The sequence below is a fragment of the Phyllobates terribilis genome, unplaced genomic scaffold (assembly GCF_046119375.1).
Source record: "Phyllobates terribilis strain yellow unplaced genomic scaffold, ASM4611937v1 Scaffold_11__3_contigs__length_659146591, whole genome shotgun sequence".
Classification (NCBI taxonomy): domain Eukaryota; kingdom Metazoa; phylum Chordata; class Amphibia; order Anura; family Dendrobatidae; genus Phyllobates; species Phyllobates terribilis.
This window is the reverse complement of record NW_027362771.1, coordinates 344,340,893-344,360,839: the sequence shown is the minus strand read 5'-3', so window position 1 is coordinate 344,360,839 and position 19,947 is coordinate 344,340,893. Positions and strand designations below refer to the sequence as shown.

The window sequence follows — 19,947 nt, the reverse complement described above, 5'->3', positions numbered from 1 at the left end:
TCAAAATATAAAAGATTATGCCAATAATGTACTGTATTTAAATAAAAAATAACACATAAACCTGATTTAAACAATAGGTCATTTTCTGATGACCTATTAACTTTAAAACCAATCTGACATATACTGCTTGCCATAGATGTGCCGCTTTAAACCTTTATAGTGGCTTTATGTCATTAAATCCCAGACATAAATCAGAAGTTTAGTTCAAACCTGGATTGGCACTTGATGTAATGAAAAGTTTTGCTTGCACATTAGCAGTTTATATTAAGATGCAGAAGTTGTGAAGAAACTTCTACTAAAAAACTTCTGCAGAAAACTTATGGATTCCAGCAAATCTCATTCAAATGAATGAGAGATTTGCAAAAATCTATGCACTGAACAAGGATTGTGTGAAAATATCCTTCAGATACTAAAAAAAAAAGAAAAGAAGAAAAAAAAAGACAGACAAGAATGCCCACCTTTTCCCAAATGGGTATTTATGGACATGTATCTGGCTGTTCCAGTTAAACTCTTGTGTTCCCGATAAGGTATGTGCTTTTTGGTTTCTGGGTCTATATATTCCTTGGCCAGGCCAAAGTCAATAATGTGGATGACATGTTCTTTCTTATTTCCTTGGCGACCAATTAAGAAGTTCTCTGGCTTCACATCTCTGTAAATGAGATTCTTAGAATGAACATATTCCATTCGTGAGATCTGAAAAATAAAGATAACGCAATTAAAAATAAGGAGATAAAAACAGAATTAAAGCCAAACTGTAAAAAACCTAAAGTTGTCCCCTAAAAAAAAAACAAAAACCCTGAACTTTCTCCTAAGCTAATCAGAATAAAAGAAAAGGCATCTGAGCCAGCCAACAAACTAACAAAGGCCTGGAAAACATACCACACTGGATGGAGTAAACCATGCTACTAGTGGTTGGAGCAGTGTGATCTTGTCTACATGTTCCCTTTATCACTTAGCTATTGGTTATATAAATGCAATAGAGACTACAAAAAAGAACCAAACGTGTATGTATAAGTAAAGTGGTGTCAACACTAGTGATGAGCGAGCATGCTCGTTACTCGAGATTTAAGAGCATGCTCGTGTGTTTTCTGAGTATTCTCAGCATGCTCGGATGTTATGTTTTAGTCACTCCAGTGCTCATGATTTGCGACTGTTTGACAGCTTTAATACATGTGAGGAATGCCTGTTTCTTAGACATTCCTCACATGTATTAAAGCTGTCAAACAGTCGCAAATCATGCGGGAGTGACTGAAACATAACACCCGAGCACGCTGAAGATACTCGGCGAGCATCAGAGCATGCTCGCCGAAAGGGTTAACAGGACATACTCGCTCATCAATACTGCCATTGTCTTGTTTTTATGGTATTCTTTATGCGGAAAAAAAAAAAATGACCTGGAAACATGAATTTCGAGGTCAGCGCGATTATGGAAACTCCGATGTTGCATCATTTTTTGTCTATTTATGCGATCAAAAGAAAAAAAACAAATGTAAAAAAGATTTATTCTTTACGTCGCCATTTTCTGAGACAATGTTTTTTTTCTTCTTTTTTTATATTGATGGAGACAAGTGAGGACTTGTTTTTAGCATGATGAGTTGACATTTTTATTAATACCAATTTTGGTTCCACACGCTTTGATCTTTATTGAATTTATTTATTTGTTTTAGGGAGGTGAGATGACCCTCCACCTCCTTCACCCACATAAAAAAAATAAAAGCACAATTCTGGCATTTTTTTTCTCTTTAGAGGGGGGGGAAGGACAGACGGACTTGAAAGTGCCATCTTTTGATTGCTAATACTACACTGCTCAAAAAAATAAAGGGGACACGCAAATAACACATCCTAGATCTGAATGAATGAAATATTCTCATTGAATACTTTGTTCTGTACAAAGTTGAATGTGCCGACAACAAAATCACACAAAAATCATCAATGGAAATCAAATTTATTAACCAATGGAGGCCTGGATTTGGAGTCACCCCCAAAATTAAAGTGGAAAAACACACTACAGGCTGATCCAACTTTGATGTAATGTCCTTAAAACAAGTCAAAATGAGGCTCAGTATTGTGTGTGGCCTCCACGTGCCTGTATGACCTCCCTACAACGCCTGGGCATGCTCCTGATGAGGTTGCGGATGGTCACGTCTGGCAGGAGATCCCACAGAAGGACTAAAGCATCCGCCAACTCCTGGACAGTCTGTGGTGCAGTCTGGTGGATGGAGCGAGACATGATGTCCCAGATGTGCTCAATCGGATTCAGGTCTGGGGAACGGGCGGGCCAGTCCATAGCTTCAATGCCTTCATCTTGCAGGAACTGCTGACACACTCCAGCCACATGAGGTCTGGCATTGTCCTGCATTAGGAGGAACCCAGGGCCAACCGCACCAGCATATGGTCTCACAAGGGGTCTGAGGATCTCATCTCGATACCCAATGGCAGTCGAGCTGCCTCTGGCGAGCACATGGAGGGCTGTGCGGCCCTCCAAAGAAATGCCACCCCACACTATTACTGACCCACTGCCAAACCGGTCATGCTGAAGTATGTTGCAAGCAGCAGATCGCTCTCCACGCCGTCTCCAGACTCTGTCACGTCTGTCACATGTGCTCAGTGTGAACCTGCTTTCACACTGAGCACAGGGAGCCAGTGGCGACTTTGCCAATCTTGGTGTTCTGTGGCAAATGCCAAGCGTCCTGCACAGTGTTGGGCTCTGAGCACAACCCTCATCTGTGGACATCGGGCCCTCATACCACCCTCATGGAGTCTGTTTCTAACAGTTTGTGCAGACACATGCACATTTGTGGCCTGCTGGAGGTCATTTTGCAGGGCTCTGGCAGTGCTCCTCCTGTTCCTCGATGCACAAAGGAGGAGGTAACGGTCCAACTGCTGGGTTGTTGCCCTACTATGGCTCCCTCCACATCTCCTGGTATCTGCTCCATGCTCTGGACACTGTGCTGACAGACACAGCTACCCTTCTTGCCACAGCACACACTGATGTGCCATTCTGGATTTACTGCACTACCTGAGCAACTTCTGTGGGTTGTACTGTAGACACCGCCTCATGCTACTGTACCTCTAGGGGTGAGAGCAATAGCAAAATGAAAAAGTGACCAAAACAACAGCCAAAAAAGATGAGAACAGAGAAATGGTCTGTGGTCACCACCTGCAGAACCACTCCTTTATAGGGGGTATCTTGCCAATTGCCTATCATTTCTACCAGTTGTCTGTTCCATTTGCACAACAGCAGGAGAAATTGATTCACAATCAGTGTTGCTTCATAACTGGACAGGTAGATTTCACAGAAGTATTATTGACTTGGAGTAAGGCTGCGTGCCCACTATGCGTTTTTCAAGCGTTTTTGCCGCGGAATTTCTGCAGCGAAAACACTTAAAAAACGCTTGGTAATACGTGCCCCATGGTCCCGCATCATTGCGGAAAAATACGCATGTCCATTAATTTTGCGGACACGCAGCGTAATCGCCGCCATTGACTTGCATTGGGCCGCGTGACATCCGCATCACTGCATCTGCACATGCGGATATCACACAGTTCAATGTGCGGATGGTACCCAGGTCTGGAGGAGAGGAGACTCTAATCCAGACTGGGGTACCATAGAACCTGTTAAAAAAAAGAATTTAAAATAAAAAATAAAGATTATACTTGCCTTCCGATGTCCTCCTGGTGTTTTCTCCGCTGCGTCCGGTGTCTTGGGCGGCTCGCGGTGTTGTGAAGGACCTGCCATGACGTCATTGAGTCATGTGACCTGTCACATGACTCAATGACGTCACCGCAGGCCCTTCACACCACCGCGAGCCGCCCAAGACACCGGACGCAGCAGAGAAAACACCGGGAGGACATCGGAAGGCAAGTATAATCTTTAATTTTTTTACCATTCTTTTTTTTTTTTTTTAACTAACTTGGTCACACTACTATAAATCCATGCCGCTTGCATGGATTTATATAGTGTGACCAAGTTGTCAAGCACTTTTCCAAGTGATGCTAAAATCGCTTGGAAAAGCGCTTGATAACCCGCATGCGGAAATGCATACAAAAACGCTTGACAAACGCTTCTACCTGGCGGGCAAAACGCATTTTAAAACCGCATGCGTTTTTCCTGCCAGGGAGAAGTGGAAAAAATATGCAGCATTTCTGCATCGTGGGCACTTAGCCTTACATTGTGTTAAGTGTTCCCTTTATTTTTTTGAGCAGTGTATATCATGCAATATAATATTATATAATACAATATGAAAAACTGTGTTTGACAACGAGAAAATGAGAATTAAAAAAAACAAACAAACAAAAACCAACCAGTCTGCTCACCAGCTGAATTGCTATCATAAGCACAGTCTTCAAGGTAAAAGTCCTGTCACACAGGTCAAACAAGTCTTCTAAGCTTGGACCTAGAAGCTCCAGTACCATGGCATTGTACTTTCCACATGGGCCAAAATAAAAAACCTGGGGAAGTCCATCAGCTGGGAAAACAAACGTAAATTAGAGGCATGAAAGTGCAATTACCATCAATATTTGTTGTAACTTATGAGAAAACCAATTTAAAGTGTACTTCCACTTTCAAAAGAACAATTATAATGAAGTTTAATTGTCTTTTTAAATTACTCTATTAGAATAATAGGAGCGCCCGAAGACTGTGCTCCTAGCTACAGTTTTCAGTGCAGAAGTGAGCGCTGTAAAATCCAATCCCGCACTGAAGAAGGTATCCTAGAAGCATAAGGACGCTGCCTTATTTATTGTAGCCCACTGTGCAGACTTCGGGCGGTCCGTGCTGTGGGTTTACAGCAAAAACCTCTAATAAAGTGAATTAGAAAGACGATCACACTGCCAGCTCCTGCACAATGATCATTTTTCTTTTGAAAGAGGAGTAATGCTTTAAGTTTTAAGTATAAAGGTTGTATTATTTTTTATTTATCAAACATAAAAGAACAAGTATATCTTCATAAGTGCAGGTTAAAAACAAGAGGAGATCTACTTTTGGCTATCTATTCAACCTCCCAAACCAATTTTTAGACCTTATGAGGATGGTGTCGTTACACTGAAAATCCTCATCAGGAAGGAAAGCTTTCCAAAATGATTATACAGCCATTCTAATACTAAAATGAGCATTTTATGAACCAGCCAGTACACCAGCCTCATCAGGTCTGAGAGATCCAGTTAATAATATATACTGTTTATGATGTAAAATCTGGTTACAAATCCACTCTATGGGGACTTAATTTTTAAGTCTATGGTTAGTGAGGCTGCAGGCTGAACGCAAATACATGAATATCTAAAACGCCTGGTTATCATACGAATATGTAATACTGAATATTCATGTAGAAACATTATGCCTCAACCACCACCATAACATAGTACAGGCCAGAAAACAGATTAAATTTACTAAAAAGGTACAGTAATTAAAAAAATTACAGAATACCTAATCAGCAGCAAGTAAACTAGCACAAAAGCAAGAATTGGGACCACCGATTTACATGCACTAACTATGCTAGTATATACACGGACAAAAATATAGAGCCACCATATAGAGATATATCACCATAAAGTCACCACTTCCCAAAATTGTTCATGAACAGCTGAGGAAACACAAGGAGTAAATGACTATTGTGTTTAGATCATTATTAAAAATTAATTTCATTCTTCGGAGCCATTTTATAGAATAAGATATTGGCCTAATTTAGCTCAAATGACATTTTTGGTAGTGTAATATGGTATTATTTCAACACCCTCTCAATGTTTGTGATGGTCAGCAACAGTCTTTAAAGCCTCAGGACGCCACCAGCCTGTACTCCAGGGCACGACAGGTTCACAGAGATCTTCTTTCTTATATTTCACAGGGGATTAGCTGCTCTCATGAATAATAAAGCGTCCTAGACCCCCTTATGGCTTAATTGAAGTCCCAAAGAACCTGTGTGTAATTAACAGCCACCACAGCGGCATTGAGCACAGTGGCACTGAGGGCATGGCCAGAACAGCATGACTATTTGATAAAAAACCCACTGAGGTGGATATCTCTATTACTGTCTTATGAATAAAGCAATAAAAGTTATTTTTCTCCCTTATTATGAATGTGCCCAAAGAAGATAATCATTATGAACCGGTCACTGTCCTTGATGACGGGAAAGTGTCAGTTTGGGGATCCTGCTGACAGGTTCCCCATTAACATAACCAATATTGAACTTACGAATAGTTCTTCACATTTTAAGGATCATCTATTGTATGCTAAGGGACAACCTCTGATGCAGAGACCACCACAGGATGCATGGAGTAACCGTTGCTCCCAAATACTGCCCTACATACCCCAATAAACTTTATATAGCCATCGACCGAATGATGGTATGGCCATCAGCCATCTTTACTCTTCCATTCAAATGAAGCAATCACAGTGCTGAGTGCTCCTGAACTCTCTATGAGAGAGCCACTACCAGACATCTCAGGCGTCTGCTTACCCGTCCCTTAAGGATCAGACATTTTAGAGGGTCAATCCTTTTATTATATATTTTCCATGACATCATCTGTAGGAAGAGTCAGGGCCCCTATACACATTAGGCTGTTGGCTGAACCCGACGATTATCGTCAGGTTCGGCTGATGTTAGTCTTATGCGTATGGAGCCTTAAAGGGGTTTTGCCCCAAAAAGAACATTATAATCAATCAATATATATTGGAATAAGAATACGTTCCACAATTGAATGTGTTTAAATAAAATGTTTCTGTGCTGAGATAATCGTATACATGTGCCCCTGCTGTGTACTGTGTAATGGCTGTGTCTGACCGTGCAGGAACATGGTCTGGTCATACCACAGCTCCTGGGCGGGGGGGGGGGGGAGCAAAAGACTATACAGATATTACACCAGGGTATCACAACTGATTCCCTGAGGTAAAACAGTTTTTTTTAAACCGGCAGTGAAATGCTTTCTCTCACAGAAAGAATCAGCTGTGATCCCCTGCTGTAATGTCTGTATAATCTTTTGCTTCCTCCCCTGCCCAGGAGCTGTGGTATGATCAGACCATGTTCCTGTACAGTCAGACACAGCCATTACACAGTACACAGCAGGGGCACATGTATAAGATTATCTCAGCACAGGAACATTTTATTTAAACACATTCAATTGTGGAACTTAGTACTATTCCAAGATCTATTGATTAAAATGTAGTTTGTTCATGGGAAAACCCCTTTAAAAGTTTTTTTTTTTTTTTTTCAAACTATGCAAATAACTACTGGGAATCCTAGATTGGCATACATATTTATTTATTTTTTTACCTGTACTCCCAAGTTGCTTGTAAAACCGATATTCCAGATGAAGCTGAGGAGCACGTGACTTAATTGGTTCCTAAAAAGAAAAATAGTGTTTTAAAATTTTATTTTTGGATGCTGAAAATTAGTGTGTGTACATAACCCCTTTCCAACTGATTTAATTAGAAATATCCCAGGTCCACATCGGATATAGCTAATAGATATGTCATACTGTGCATATGTGAGGATATGCAGTCACAATGTCACAAGACCAAGCATCGGTCGACCAAAGAAGCTTCACAACAGGCTGCACTCACACGCTATGGCACAAGACACTGCAGAGGTCTCATCCACGTAAAAACATGTATGTGGACACTGCTTCATTTTGATTTTGCAATAGGCAAAACAACAAAAACACATAAAACGTGGAGCAAGAGGGAAATTAAATTACGGCATCAAGAGAGCCAATTAGATTCTGTTTGGGGCCGTTATAACAGGAAAGTACTAGTAAAGGCTTCTACAGGCTATATAAGACTTCACTCCTATTGATTTCAGAGACCAAGACTAATTGCCATACTTGATATCCTGCAGTACATCGAGGCATACCGTGTCCTGGACAGAGTGGGGGATGGACCTGTGGTGGAAAAGTCAACATCAACATACCCCATATTCATTTTCTATTCTGGTGTTTTACAATTTGATGATGTAAAATGTTTGCAAGAGGGAGGGGGATATTCTTCGGTTTTCAATGGGGAGAAGGGTGGGTTGGAGTTTTTTTTGTATAGGTTTTTGGAAACAGACATTTATTTTCTATAAAGATAACAGAAAAACTGACTTTTTAAGTAAGTCAAGTTACAACAGGATAATTCATAACTTACTGATAGATAGGTGTCCCACACCGATCAGCAGATCAGGGAATTTTTCCCTTCACCCATGACAGCACACCTGAGAGAGGATCCGTCCTTCAAGGACAGGAAACCATCTGAAATAAAAGAGCGGCACCTCTCCCCCGCTTCAATTGGTTTCCTGTCCTTGATGAGAATCCTCATGAAGTAACCAGGTGGCTGTCATGCTGAAGAGACTTACCCAGGCCTGTCCCGGCACTGGAAGAGCGGGCTTTTTGTCCGTGACGCCGGCCTTCAGGTGCTGGTAGCACCGTCCGCAGGTTCCCCGGGGACCTGCTGCATGTGCAGGCGGTGCGGAGGTCCTGGGCTTTTGTACACCGCCGCGCCGACCTCCCCCTGCCGCCCATGTGACCAGAAGTGACGCGCGGTCACGTGCCTCTGACGTCATGGCACACTGGGTAGGGCGTGCCTCGATGACGTCGGGGGCGCGCCGGAGAAAAGATGGCGGCGCCATGTAAAATGCCAGCCGGCATGGCAAAACGCTGCCGGCGTTTGCGCTGGGGAAACGGCGGCCAGGGGGAGGGAGCTAATCTAAAAAAACGGAAGGAGACCGCAGGGACCTGCAGGTGGCTGACCCAGCCAATCTCCCTATATTAAGGAGCACCTGGGGTCAGAACGCTGCTCAAAGTCCCGACATAATGTCTGATATAGAGCAGCAGCAGCTGTCGCCACGGCCACGGTCGCTACCACTTTCATCACCACCTACGTCTGCTCGCCGATCTAGAGGGTCCAGCAGAAGGAGCAGCAGTCGTCTCAGTCAGAAGGGTAAAGCTTCTCAGGACTCCACGAGGGATGCGTCACGTATCCTGAAACAGCCTTCAATTTCGGTATCCGCAGTGGCGGGGTGAGTGATCTTCGTGAAGGTTACTAGATATATTTGCTAATGGGACTCCTATTGTGTGTTTAAATCACCAGGAGGAACCCAGGAAAGTTACCGCCAAGAAGCGGAACAGGGAATGTGCGATATGCAAATGCCCGCTAGCGATAGCCTGGCAGAAGGAGGTCTGTTCGGACTACATTCAGAAAACTATTTGTGAGGGTACCCCGGATTTTGCAGCTAGCCTCAGGTCTGTCATCAGATCGGAGGTAGAGGGTTCCCTTAAAACAATTCTGAGGAAAAGAAGAAAAATCATATCTGATCCTTCTACTGACTGACTCCTCTGTGTTATCGGATGGACAGTGTTGTAGTGGGGCCTCATCCTCTTCCTCTTCAGACAGCGATAGAGGGGGGAGACCATGCTTCCCTATAGAAGACACAGATAGATTGGTAAAGGCTGTCAGAACCACTATGGGGTTAAAGGAAGATAAATCCGTTAAGTCCCTAGAAGACATCATGTTTGCCGGGTTAGAAGAAAAGAAAAAACGCACCTTCCAGGTGAACGCTAAGGTCCAGGCACTCATCAATAGAGAATGGAGGAAGCCTGAGAAAGTAGGAGCCTTGCCTTCATCCTCAAAGAGGAAGTATCCCTTTGAACTAAAGGACTCTGAAAACTGGGATAAGGTGCCAAAAATTGACGCTGCGGTGTCTAGATCATCTAAGACATCGGCACTCCCTCTTGAAGACCCAGGGGTACTTAGAAACCCCTTAGACAAAAAGTCAGATACCTTTTTAAAGCACACTTGGGAATCCGCAGCAGGAGGTATAAAACCAGCCATTGCAGGAACATTTACCACTCCTTCCCTTATGATATGGTTACAGCAGTTGGAAGATCAGCGGAAAGATAAAAAGACCTCAAGTGAAAAAATTCTAGCCAACCTCCCCCTACTACATGGTGCAGCTGCCTTCCTAGCAGATACCTCTGCTGACTCAGTAAAACTGGCAGCTAGGTCAGCTGGTCTATCAATCGCGGCTAGAGGAGCTCTGTGGCTTAAGGGATGCTCTGGGGACTTACAATCAAAGTCTAGATTGTGTTCTATCCCCTGTGACGGCCAAAAAAATTCGATGTCCTTGAGAAAGCGAGCGACAAAAAAGGAAGGTTTCCTGGGTTTTGGGCGGACGCCAGGAATACCTATTTTCGGAGGGGGAAATTAGTAGAGGTCGTCCCCCGGGAGAAAAAAGAAAGTGGGATTTTAAAGAACAAGAAAGAGTCCGGATATATGTTTGGGGGTCCCTCCTCCGCCGCCTCAGAAAAACCTCCAAAATGACGCCAGGCCACAAGTTGGAGGGAGACTTTCTCATTTTGTTCAGGCCTGGGAAAACATTTCCTCCAGTCCCTGGGTCCTCAACATAGTCAGAGATGGACTAAGGATTCAATTCATTCAGCAGCCATGCCGCTCGTTTGCGATAACTCCTGTAAGAAAATCCCCAGACGAACAGCTGGCCCTAGAATCAGAGATCTTGAGCCTGCTGAACAAACGAGTGCTATGCGAAGTTCCGGTCAGTCAAAAAGGAAGGGGATTTTATTCCCCTCGCTTTCTAATAAACAAAACGGACGTTTCATTCAGAACTATTATAAATCTAAAAGGCCTCAACCGATTTGTAGACAACCATACATTCAAAATGGAATCGATAAATTCAACAATAAAGATTCTTTTTCACAATTGCTTTATGGCAGTGATAGATCTCAAAGATGCGTATTATCACGTCCCAATTCACCCAGATCATCAAAAGTATCTAAGGGTTGCTCTTTACGGCCAAGGAAGTTGCAGACACTTCCAGTTCCAAGCTCTTCCCTTCGGGTTGTCGATTGCTCCAAGGGTATTCACCAAGCTGATAGCCGAGGTGACAGCCTTTCTTCACATTCAAAATACAGTTATAATACCATATCTGGACGACTTCCTTATAGTGGGGAATTCAGAGAGCCAATGTATTTCACAACTGAATCAAGTCATGGTTGTTTTGCAGAACTTAGGCTGGATGGTCAATACCCAAAAATCAAGGCTAGAACCCGCAAGGGTCCAGTCATTTCTGAGGTTCACTCTAAATTCCGAGTGTCAGACTTGCCTTCTACCTGAAAGCAAAATAGACAAAGTCACAAATTTGGTGTCAGCAGCCATACACACCCCAGACATGTCCTTAAGAAAGGATATGTCCCTGCTAGGTACTCTAACATCATGCATTCCGGCGGTCAAGTGGGCCCAATTTCACACAAGAAACCTTCAGTGGGAAATCTTGTCAGCACAAAGATTGTTAAAAGGGTATTTAGAAGGAAAGGTACATCTCTCCTTGCGAACCAGGAACGTCCTCTTGTGGTGGACAGACAGGTCAAATTTATATCTGGGGGTCCAGTGGGACACACCAGTACAAAACATCATCACGACCAACGCAAGCAATTCAGGGTGGGGCGCACACCTAGAAAATCACATAATTCAAGGCTCTTGTTCATTCCTAGAGAAAAAGGGCTCGTCAAATCTAAAAGAGCTATGGGCAGTGAGGAACGCTTTAGAAGGCTTCCTCCCTTTTCTCCAGGGTCGTCATGTTCGGGTTATGTTGGACAACAGAACCACTGTGGCCTACATAAACCACCAGGGGGGAACAAGATCTCATTCTCTTCTGGAAGCAGTAGACTGGCTTTTTCAAATAGCGGAGCAAAATCTTCTCTCTCTTACGGCGCTACATATAAGAGGCAAAGAAACCACGAGAGCAGACTTCCTAAGCCGCAACAAGTTGAGGCAAGGGAAATGGGCCCTGAATCCCAGAATATTCCATCAGATAGTACAGCTGTGGGGTCTACCAGAGATAGATTTGTTCGCCGACAAAAACAACAGGAAAGTGGAGAAGTTCTGCTCACTAGACCCAAGGGGAAACCCATTGGCAATAGATGCTCTCCAGATCCCTTGGAACTTCAAGTTGGCCTATGCCTTCCCTCCAATAACTATGATACCTCTGGTAGTGAGGAAGATCAGGAAGGATCAAGCAGAAGTGATTCTCATAGCCCCCTTCTGGCCAAAGAGACCATGGTTCTCCCTTTTGAGGATGATGTCACGTTCAGACCCATGGATCCTACCAGAGACCCCTGACCTTCTAGCTCAGGGACCAATATTCCACTCTCAAGTGAAGGATTTCCACATAGTAGCGTGGAATTTGAGAGGGCAATATTGAGGGGCAAAGGTTTTTCATCAGGTTTAGTGTTTACTCTATTAAAAAGTAGAAAGCTCATAACCACCAAAATCTATGGTAGAACAAGGAGAAAATTTTCAGATTTCCTAGGAAAGCCATTAAGCCAAAAACCTCCAATTAATTCCATCTTGGAGTTCTTACAGAAAGGGTTTGAGTTAGGTCTGGCTACCAGTACACTTAAGGTCCAGGTTTCTGCCTTGGGTGCGCTATATAACCATAACCTCGCAGCCAATAAATGGATTACAAGGTTCATTAAATCTTGTGGTAGATTTAGGCCAGTCTCAATACCCAAAGTTCCTCCATGGAACCTAAAGTTAGTACTTGACGCCCTAACTATGGAATCCTTTGAACCAGTTCAGGAGTTGTCTGCAAAATACATAACTCTCAAAACGATTATTTTGGTAGCTTTAACACTGGCCCGTAGAGTAAGTGATTTGCAGGCCCTATCCAGAAATCCTCCACATACACAAATATTTGAGGATAGAATAGTATTGAGGCCTGATCCAGCCTACCTTTTTAAGGTTGCGCTCAAGTTTAATAGATCTCAGGAAATTGTTCTGCCCTCCTTTTGTAACAGCCTAAAGACCCCAGGGGAGCAAAAGTTTCATAACCTTGATGTTAGAAGGGCTCTATTACAATACATAAAAGAAACTAGCCAGTAGAGACGTAGCCAATCCCTGTTCGTAGCCTTCCAGGGGAGTAGGGAGGGTTTTGGGGTGACAAAAGCAACTATAGCCAGATGGATTAGGGAGGCCATTTGCTTAGCCTACCCGACTATTAACACCCCGATCCCTGACGGCATCAAAGCTCACTCCACCAGGGCCGTGGCTACCTCCTGGGCAGAGAAGGCAGAGGTATCGATAGATCAGATTTGGAAGGCCGCTACATGGTCATCACCATCTACCTTTTTCAGACACTACCGTTTGGATCTATCCTGCCTATCTGACTTAACCTTTGGTAGAAGGGTGCAGCAAGCGGTGGTCCCTCCCTAAGGTGTTTCTTTCTCCAAAATTCAGTTGTGCTGTCATGGGTGAAGGGAAAAAATCAAGGTTACTTACCAGAAGCCGGTTTTTCCAGAACCCATGACAGCACCCGTATATTCCCCATCCTTATTTCTCACCATATGGGTGTGCACGTTTGTTGGGTGTTATTTGATGTGGTGTTGGATTTTGTATCTAACTTTTTTATGGAGGTCCTCTCAATGCTCTGTAACCAACTGAAGCGGGGGAGAGGTGCCGCCTTTTATTTCAGATAGTTTCCTGTCCTTGAAGGGCGGATTCTCTCTCAGGTGTGCTGTCATGGGTTCTCGAAAAACCGGCTACCCGTAAGTAACCTTGGTGTTTTATCCCAGTTACAAAAAGGCGTGGCAGGTCGGGTTGACAGATTACTGGGAGGGGCTGGTGAGGACCCAGCGGTCATGGTGCACATTGGCACAAATGAAAAAGTTAGAGGTAGGTGGAAGGTCCTTAAAGATGATTTCAGGGAATTAGGCTGCAAGCTTAAAGCAAGGACCTCCAAGGTGGTATTCTCTTAAATACTACCTGTACTACGTGCCACGCCAGAGAGGCAACGGAAGATTAGGGAAATAAATAAGTGGCTCAGGAATTGGTGTAGGAAGGAGGGGTTTGGGTTCCTGGAGGACTGGCCCGACTTCTCAGTTGGCTACAGGTTCTACACTAGAGACGGGCTGCACCTCAATGGGGAGGGTGCTGCTGTGCACGGGGAGAAAATGGCTAGAAGGTTGGAGGAGTGTATTCATTTTATAGGTGAGGAATATAGTGCAGATAGTGACCTGGGCACAAATAAAGAAATTGGAGGTGGGGTTAGAAGTATCAATATAGTAAGAAGGAATAGAGGTACAGAGAGATACATAAAATGCATGTACACTAATACCAGAAGCCTCACCAACAAAATGGAGGAATTAGAATTAATTTTGTTGGAAAATAATTATGACATGGTGGGGATATCTGAGACATGGCTGGGCGAGAGCCATGGCTGGACGAGCGCCATAACTGGGCAGTTAATTTACAGGGTTATAGTCTGTTCAGAAATGACCGTACAAACAAGCGAGGGGGGGGGGGGGTGTTTATATGTAAAATCATCCTTAAAACCCATCTTGCGTAAGAATATATGTGAATCTAATGAAAATGTAGAGTCTCTGTGGGTGGAGATAAGGGGAGGGGGGAAAAATAATAAGTTACTGATAGGGGTTTGTTATAGGTCTCTAAAAATAATGGAAGCAGTGGAGAATATCCTCATAAAGCAAATAGATGAAGGAGAGACGCAAGGAGAAGTCATTATTATGGGGGACTTTAACTAACCTGAAATACATTGGGGAACAGAAACCTGTAGTTCAAGCAAAGGTAATAGGTTTTTGACAACTATGAGAGACAATTACCTTTCACAACTGGTTCAGGACCCAACAAGAAGGGGGGCACTGCTAGACCTAATATTAAGCAACAGGCCAACCCGCATATCAAATATACGAGTTGGGGGTCACAGTGCTCACGAAATAATAAGCTTTCATGTATCCTTTAGTAAGATGTGTAGTAGAGGGGTTACAAGGACACTAAACTTCAGGAAGGCAATTTTCCAACGGTTGAGAGATGATCTTAGTGCAATAAACTGGGACGATATCCTGAGACATAAAACTACACAAAGCAAATGGGAGACATTTATTAGCATCCTGAATAGGACCTGTGCACAGTATATACCCTATGAGAATAAACATGCTAGAAATAGGAGGAAACCACTATGGCTAAATAGAGCTTTAAGGGGTGCAATAAGTGACAAAAGGAAAGCATTTAGAGCGCTATAGCAAGTAGGTAGTGATGAGGCATTAAATAAATACAGAAAATTAAATAAATTCTCATTGACAGAGAAAGTAAAAATAACCCCAAAATATTCTTTAACTACATAAATAGTAAAAAACGATAGTATTGGCCCGCTTAAAAATAGTCTGGGTGAAATGGTGGATGAGGAAAAAGGCAATATGCTAAATGATTTTTTTTCAACAATATTTACACAGAAAATCACATGACAGAAAGCATGATCAGTGATGAAAAAATTCTCCATTAAATGTAATGGCGGCGTCTAAAAATCACTTAAGTTGACATATCACAGGGCCCGGATGCAATACACCCACGAGTACAGCAGGAGTTAAGTAAAAGTCATAGATAGACCATTAATTTTAGTCTTTAAAGATTCCATAATAACAGGGTCTGTACCACAGGACTGGCGTATAGCAAATGTGGTGCCCATATTCAAAAAGGGGACAAAAACCAAACTTGGAAATTATAGGCCAGTAAGCTTAACCTCTACTCCACCATTACGGAAGAACAACTTTCCTCTTTACTCTCCAAATCACACCTCACCACCTGTAAACTTGACCCAATCCCATCCCACCTCATCCCAAACCTTACCACCATCTTCATCCCAACCCTAGCCCACCTCTAACCTGTCATTAACAACTGGCATCTTCCCCTCATGCCTCAATCACACCCATCCTCAAAAAACCATCCCTTGACCGATCCTCTCTGACTAGCAATTACCCCACATCACTTCTCCCCTATGCCTCAAAACTACTGGAACAACACGTCCATTCTGAACTGTCCTCCCACCTCTCCTCCTGCTCCCTCTTCGAATGCCTACAATTTGGTTTCCGACAGCACCATTCTACTGAAACTGCACTGACTAAAGTCACCAACGACTTACTGACCGCCAAATCCAAGCGACACTACTCTGTCCTCCTCATCCTAGACCTGTCATCTGCCTTCGACACAGTAGACCATTCCCGCTTACTACAAACTCTCATCTCTCGGCATCACAAACTTGGCCCTATCCTGGATCTCCTCATACCTAACAGACAGGACATTCAGTGTCTCCCACTCACACACCACCTCCTCATCTCGCCCTCTATCTGTCAGTGTCCCCCAAAGTTCAGTTCTAAGACTCCTACTCTTCTCCATCTACACCTTAGGCCTGGGACAGCTCATAGAGTCTCATGGCTTTCATTATCACCTCTATGCTGATGACACACAGATCTACCTCTCTGGACCCGATATCTCCTCCCTACTAACCAAAATTCCACAATGTCTGTCCACTATTTCATCCTTCTTCTCTGCTAGATTTCTAAAACTTAACATGGACAAAACAGAATTCATCATCTTTCCGCCATCTCATTCAACCCCCCCAACTGACCTATCTATCAACGTCAATGGCTGCCCCCTCTCCCCAGTCCCTCAAGCTCGCTGCCTTGGGGGTAACCCTGGACTCTGAACTCACCTTCAAACCACATATCCAAGCCACTTCCACTTCCTGCCGATTCCAACTCAAAAATATCTCCCGGATCCGGACATTCCTCAACCATGAATCTGCAAAAACACTAGTGCACGCCCTCATCATCTCCCGCCTTGACTACTGCAGCCTCCTGCTCTGTGGCCTCCCTTCCAACACTCTCGCACCCCTCCAATCTATCCTAAACTCTGATGCCCGACTAATGCACCTGTCTCCCCACTATTCCCCAGCCTCTCCTCTCTGTCAATCTCTTCACTGGCTCCCCATTGCCCAGAGACTCCAGTTCAAAATCCTAACCATGACATACAAAGCCATTCACAACCTGTCTCCTCCATATATCTCTGACCTAGTCTCCCGTTACATACCCGCGCGCAACCTCCAACAAGATCTCCTGCTCTACTCCCCTCCTCTTATCTCCTCCTCCCACAATCGCATACAAGATTTCTCCGGTGCTTCCCCCCCACTCTGGAACTCTCTACCCTAACACATCAGACTATTGTCAACCGTGGAAACCTTCAAAAGGAGCCTGAAGACCCACCTCTTCAGACAAGCCTACAACCTGCATTAACCACCACTCCACCATACCGCTGCATGACCAGCTCTACCCTCACCTACTGTATCCTACTGATTGAGAGCCCTCGCAGGCAGGGTCCTCGCTCCTCCTGTACCAGTCGCTGTCACATTGTGTTCAAGATTATTGTAATTGTTTTTGCTATGTATACCCCTTTTTCACATGTAAAGCGTCATGGAATAAATGGCGCTATAATAATAATTAATAATAATACTGTGGGTAAAATCCTGGAGGGTTTCCTAAGAGATGCTATACTAGGGTATCTGAAGAAGAATAACCTTATGACCCAATATCAACATGGGTTTACGAGGGATCGTTCCTGTCAAACTAATCTGATCAGTTTTTATGAAGAGGTAAGTTTCGGACTGGACCAAGGAAATGCAGTGGATGTTGTGTATATGGACTTTTCAAAGGCTTTTGATACGGTTCGACACAAGAGGTTGATACATAGAATGAGAACAATGGGGATAGGGGAAAATATATCTATGTGGGTTAAGAACTGGCTCCGTGATAGGAAACAAAGGGTGGTTATTAATGGAACACACTCAGACTGGGTCTCAGTTAACAGTGGGGTACCACAGGGGTCAGTATTGGGCCCGCTTCTTTTTAACATATTTATTTATTGACCTTGTAGGGGGCATACAGAGTAATATTTCAATATTTGCAGATGACACTAAACTCTGCAGGGTAATCAATACAGAGGAGGACAATTTTATATTACAGGAGGATCTATGTAAACTAGAAGCTTGGGCTGATAAATGGCAAATGAGCTTTAATGGTGATAAATGTAAGGTAATGCACTTGGGTAGAGGAAATAAAATGTATAATTATATGCTTAATTGTAAAACACTGGGCAAAACTGTCACTGAAAAAGACCTGGGTGTATTGGTGGACGACAAGCTCACGTTTGGTGGCCAGTGTCAGGCAGCTGCTGCAAAGGCAAATAAAATAATGGGATGCATTAAAAGAGGCATAGATGCTCATGAGGAGAACATCATTTTACCTCTATACAAGTCACTAGTGCGACCACACTTAGAATACTGTGTACAGTTCTGGTCTCCGGTGTATAAGACAGACATAGCTGAACTAGAGCGGGTGCAGAGAAGAGCGACCAAGGTTATTAGAGGACTGGGGGGGTCTGCAATACCAAGACTGGTTATTACACTTGGGGTTATTTAGTTTGGAAAACAAATTACACTTGGGGTTATTTAGTTTGGAAAAACAAAGGCTTAGCGGTGATCTTATTACTATGTACAAGTATATGAGGGGACAGTACAAAGACCTTTCTACTGATCTTTTTACTCTGAGGCCTGAGACGGGGACAAGGGGGCATCTTCTATGTCTGGAGGAAAGAAGGTTTAATCATAATCACAGACGCGGATTCTTTACTGTAAGAGCAGTGAGACTATGGAACTCTCTGCCGTATGATGTTGTAATGAGTGATTCACTATTAAAATTTAAGAAGGGCATGGATGCCTTTCTTGAAAAGTATAATATTACAGGTAATATATACTAGATTCCTTGATATAGGGCGTTGATCCAGGGAACTAGTCGGATTGTCGTATGGAGTCAGGAAGGATTTTTTTCCCCAATGTGGAGCTTAGTGTTTGCCACATGGGGATTTTTTGCCTTCCTCTGGATCAACATGCAAGTCCATCTAGTTCAACCCATAGCCTTAGTCTTCCTTCAACCTTAAATTAAAAACTATGTTACTATGTAGGATGGACATCTGACCGTCAGTCTATTCATTCTCAATGGGGCTGCTGGAAAAAGCCAAGAGCAGTGCTCTGCAGCCACACAGGGAACGAATGGAGCACTGGTCAAACATGCGTACTCCCACTCTAATGGGGATAAAAGTTACCCATTCTGCCAATCGGTGTGTCCCAGCGATGTGACACCCACTAATCAGCAAGTAATCACCTATCAAATGGACAGGTGATAAAAGGATGATAATTAAAAAGGATGAACAGCAGCTTAGGAACTACAGTAACATTAGAAAATGAAATTAATGAGAATCCGTCAGCAGGTTTTTGCTGTGTGTTACTGGACTATTTGCTGTTGGTTAAATAAAGTCACACTTTTATCAGCAGCAGATTATCAGTAGAGGACTAACCAGCCTAGTGCTTCCTGGTGCAACCAGGCTCCCAGCACTGATTAGCATCCTTCTCTGAGTGCAGTGTATACAGAAATCTGCTGATCAGTAATGTGGGCGGGGCTACACAGGGCTCAACATTCAGAGCTCTGCTAGATCTGCAGCAGAATCAAAACTGCTACAACCAAGTCAATTATCTGACAATTAGAATCAGGCTTTCTGCCCCTACATTATGCTGCTCTTAGATAGGGTAGCAAAAAACTGGTGACAGATCCTCCTTAAGCATCTGAGCAAGACAAAACCAGTATTTCCCCATTGCACTTATTAAAAAAAAAAAAAAACTCAAATGCAGGTCTGTGTTAGAACGGGGCATGCAATGGATAAAATGTGCACACAAGCAGCCCCTCTGCTGGGTAACACATGATCACTCTTCTACTAGTAAATGGAATTAAGGAATCAAGGTCAGGTAAACAAAGCACAAAGTTAACGACTTCCTTTTAGCTTCTTAGGAGCAAATCCGCAGGCTAGCATTATAGACATGGGTGGAGTTTCCTCTATCACTACAATTCTTCCAAGCTTTCTGCTTTACTATTGTTAGGTTGAATAATTTTTTGTCTTATGTCAAGAACCCCCCCATCCCTTCCTAAAAAAAGGAGAAAAGTATTTGCTCTGGTGCACTAGTTTTTCTTAGGCAGGCCTAATTAAGAGGAATATTTTTGTTCATGTTTTTCATTCACCGACTTCTACATGGTCTCTTTTTGAAGAATATGTAGGACAGTCTT

The 19,947-nt window shown here is 43.4% G+C and overlaps 1 protein-coding gene across 2 annotated transcripts in view; it reads right to left on the bottom strand.

Moving 5' to 3' along the window:
- Positions 1 to 19,947, bottom strand: part of CSNK1G1 (casein kinase 1 gamma 1) — a 92,577-nt gene that overhangs the window by 33,942 nt on the left and 38,688 nt on the right. For both annotated transcript variants that reach the window (XM_073652836.1, XM_073652837.1), the window contains exons 4-6: positions 7,269 to 7,338; positions 4,318 to 4,469; positions 459 to 693 (exon numbers count right to left, since the gene is read on the bottom strand). In XM_073652836.1, coding sequence (XP_073508937.1) covers positions 459 to 693; positions 4,318 to 4,469; positions 7,269 to 7,338 — 457 coding nt within the window. The remainder of the gene's footprint in view (positions 1 to 458; positions 694 to 4,317; positions 4,470 to 7,268; positions 7,339 to 19,947) is intronic.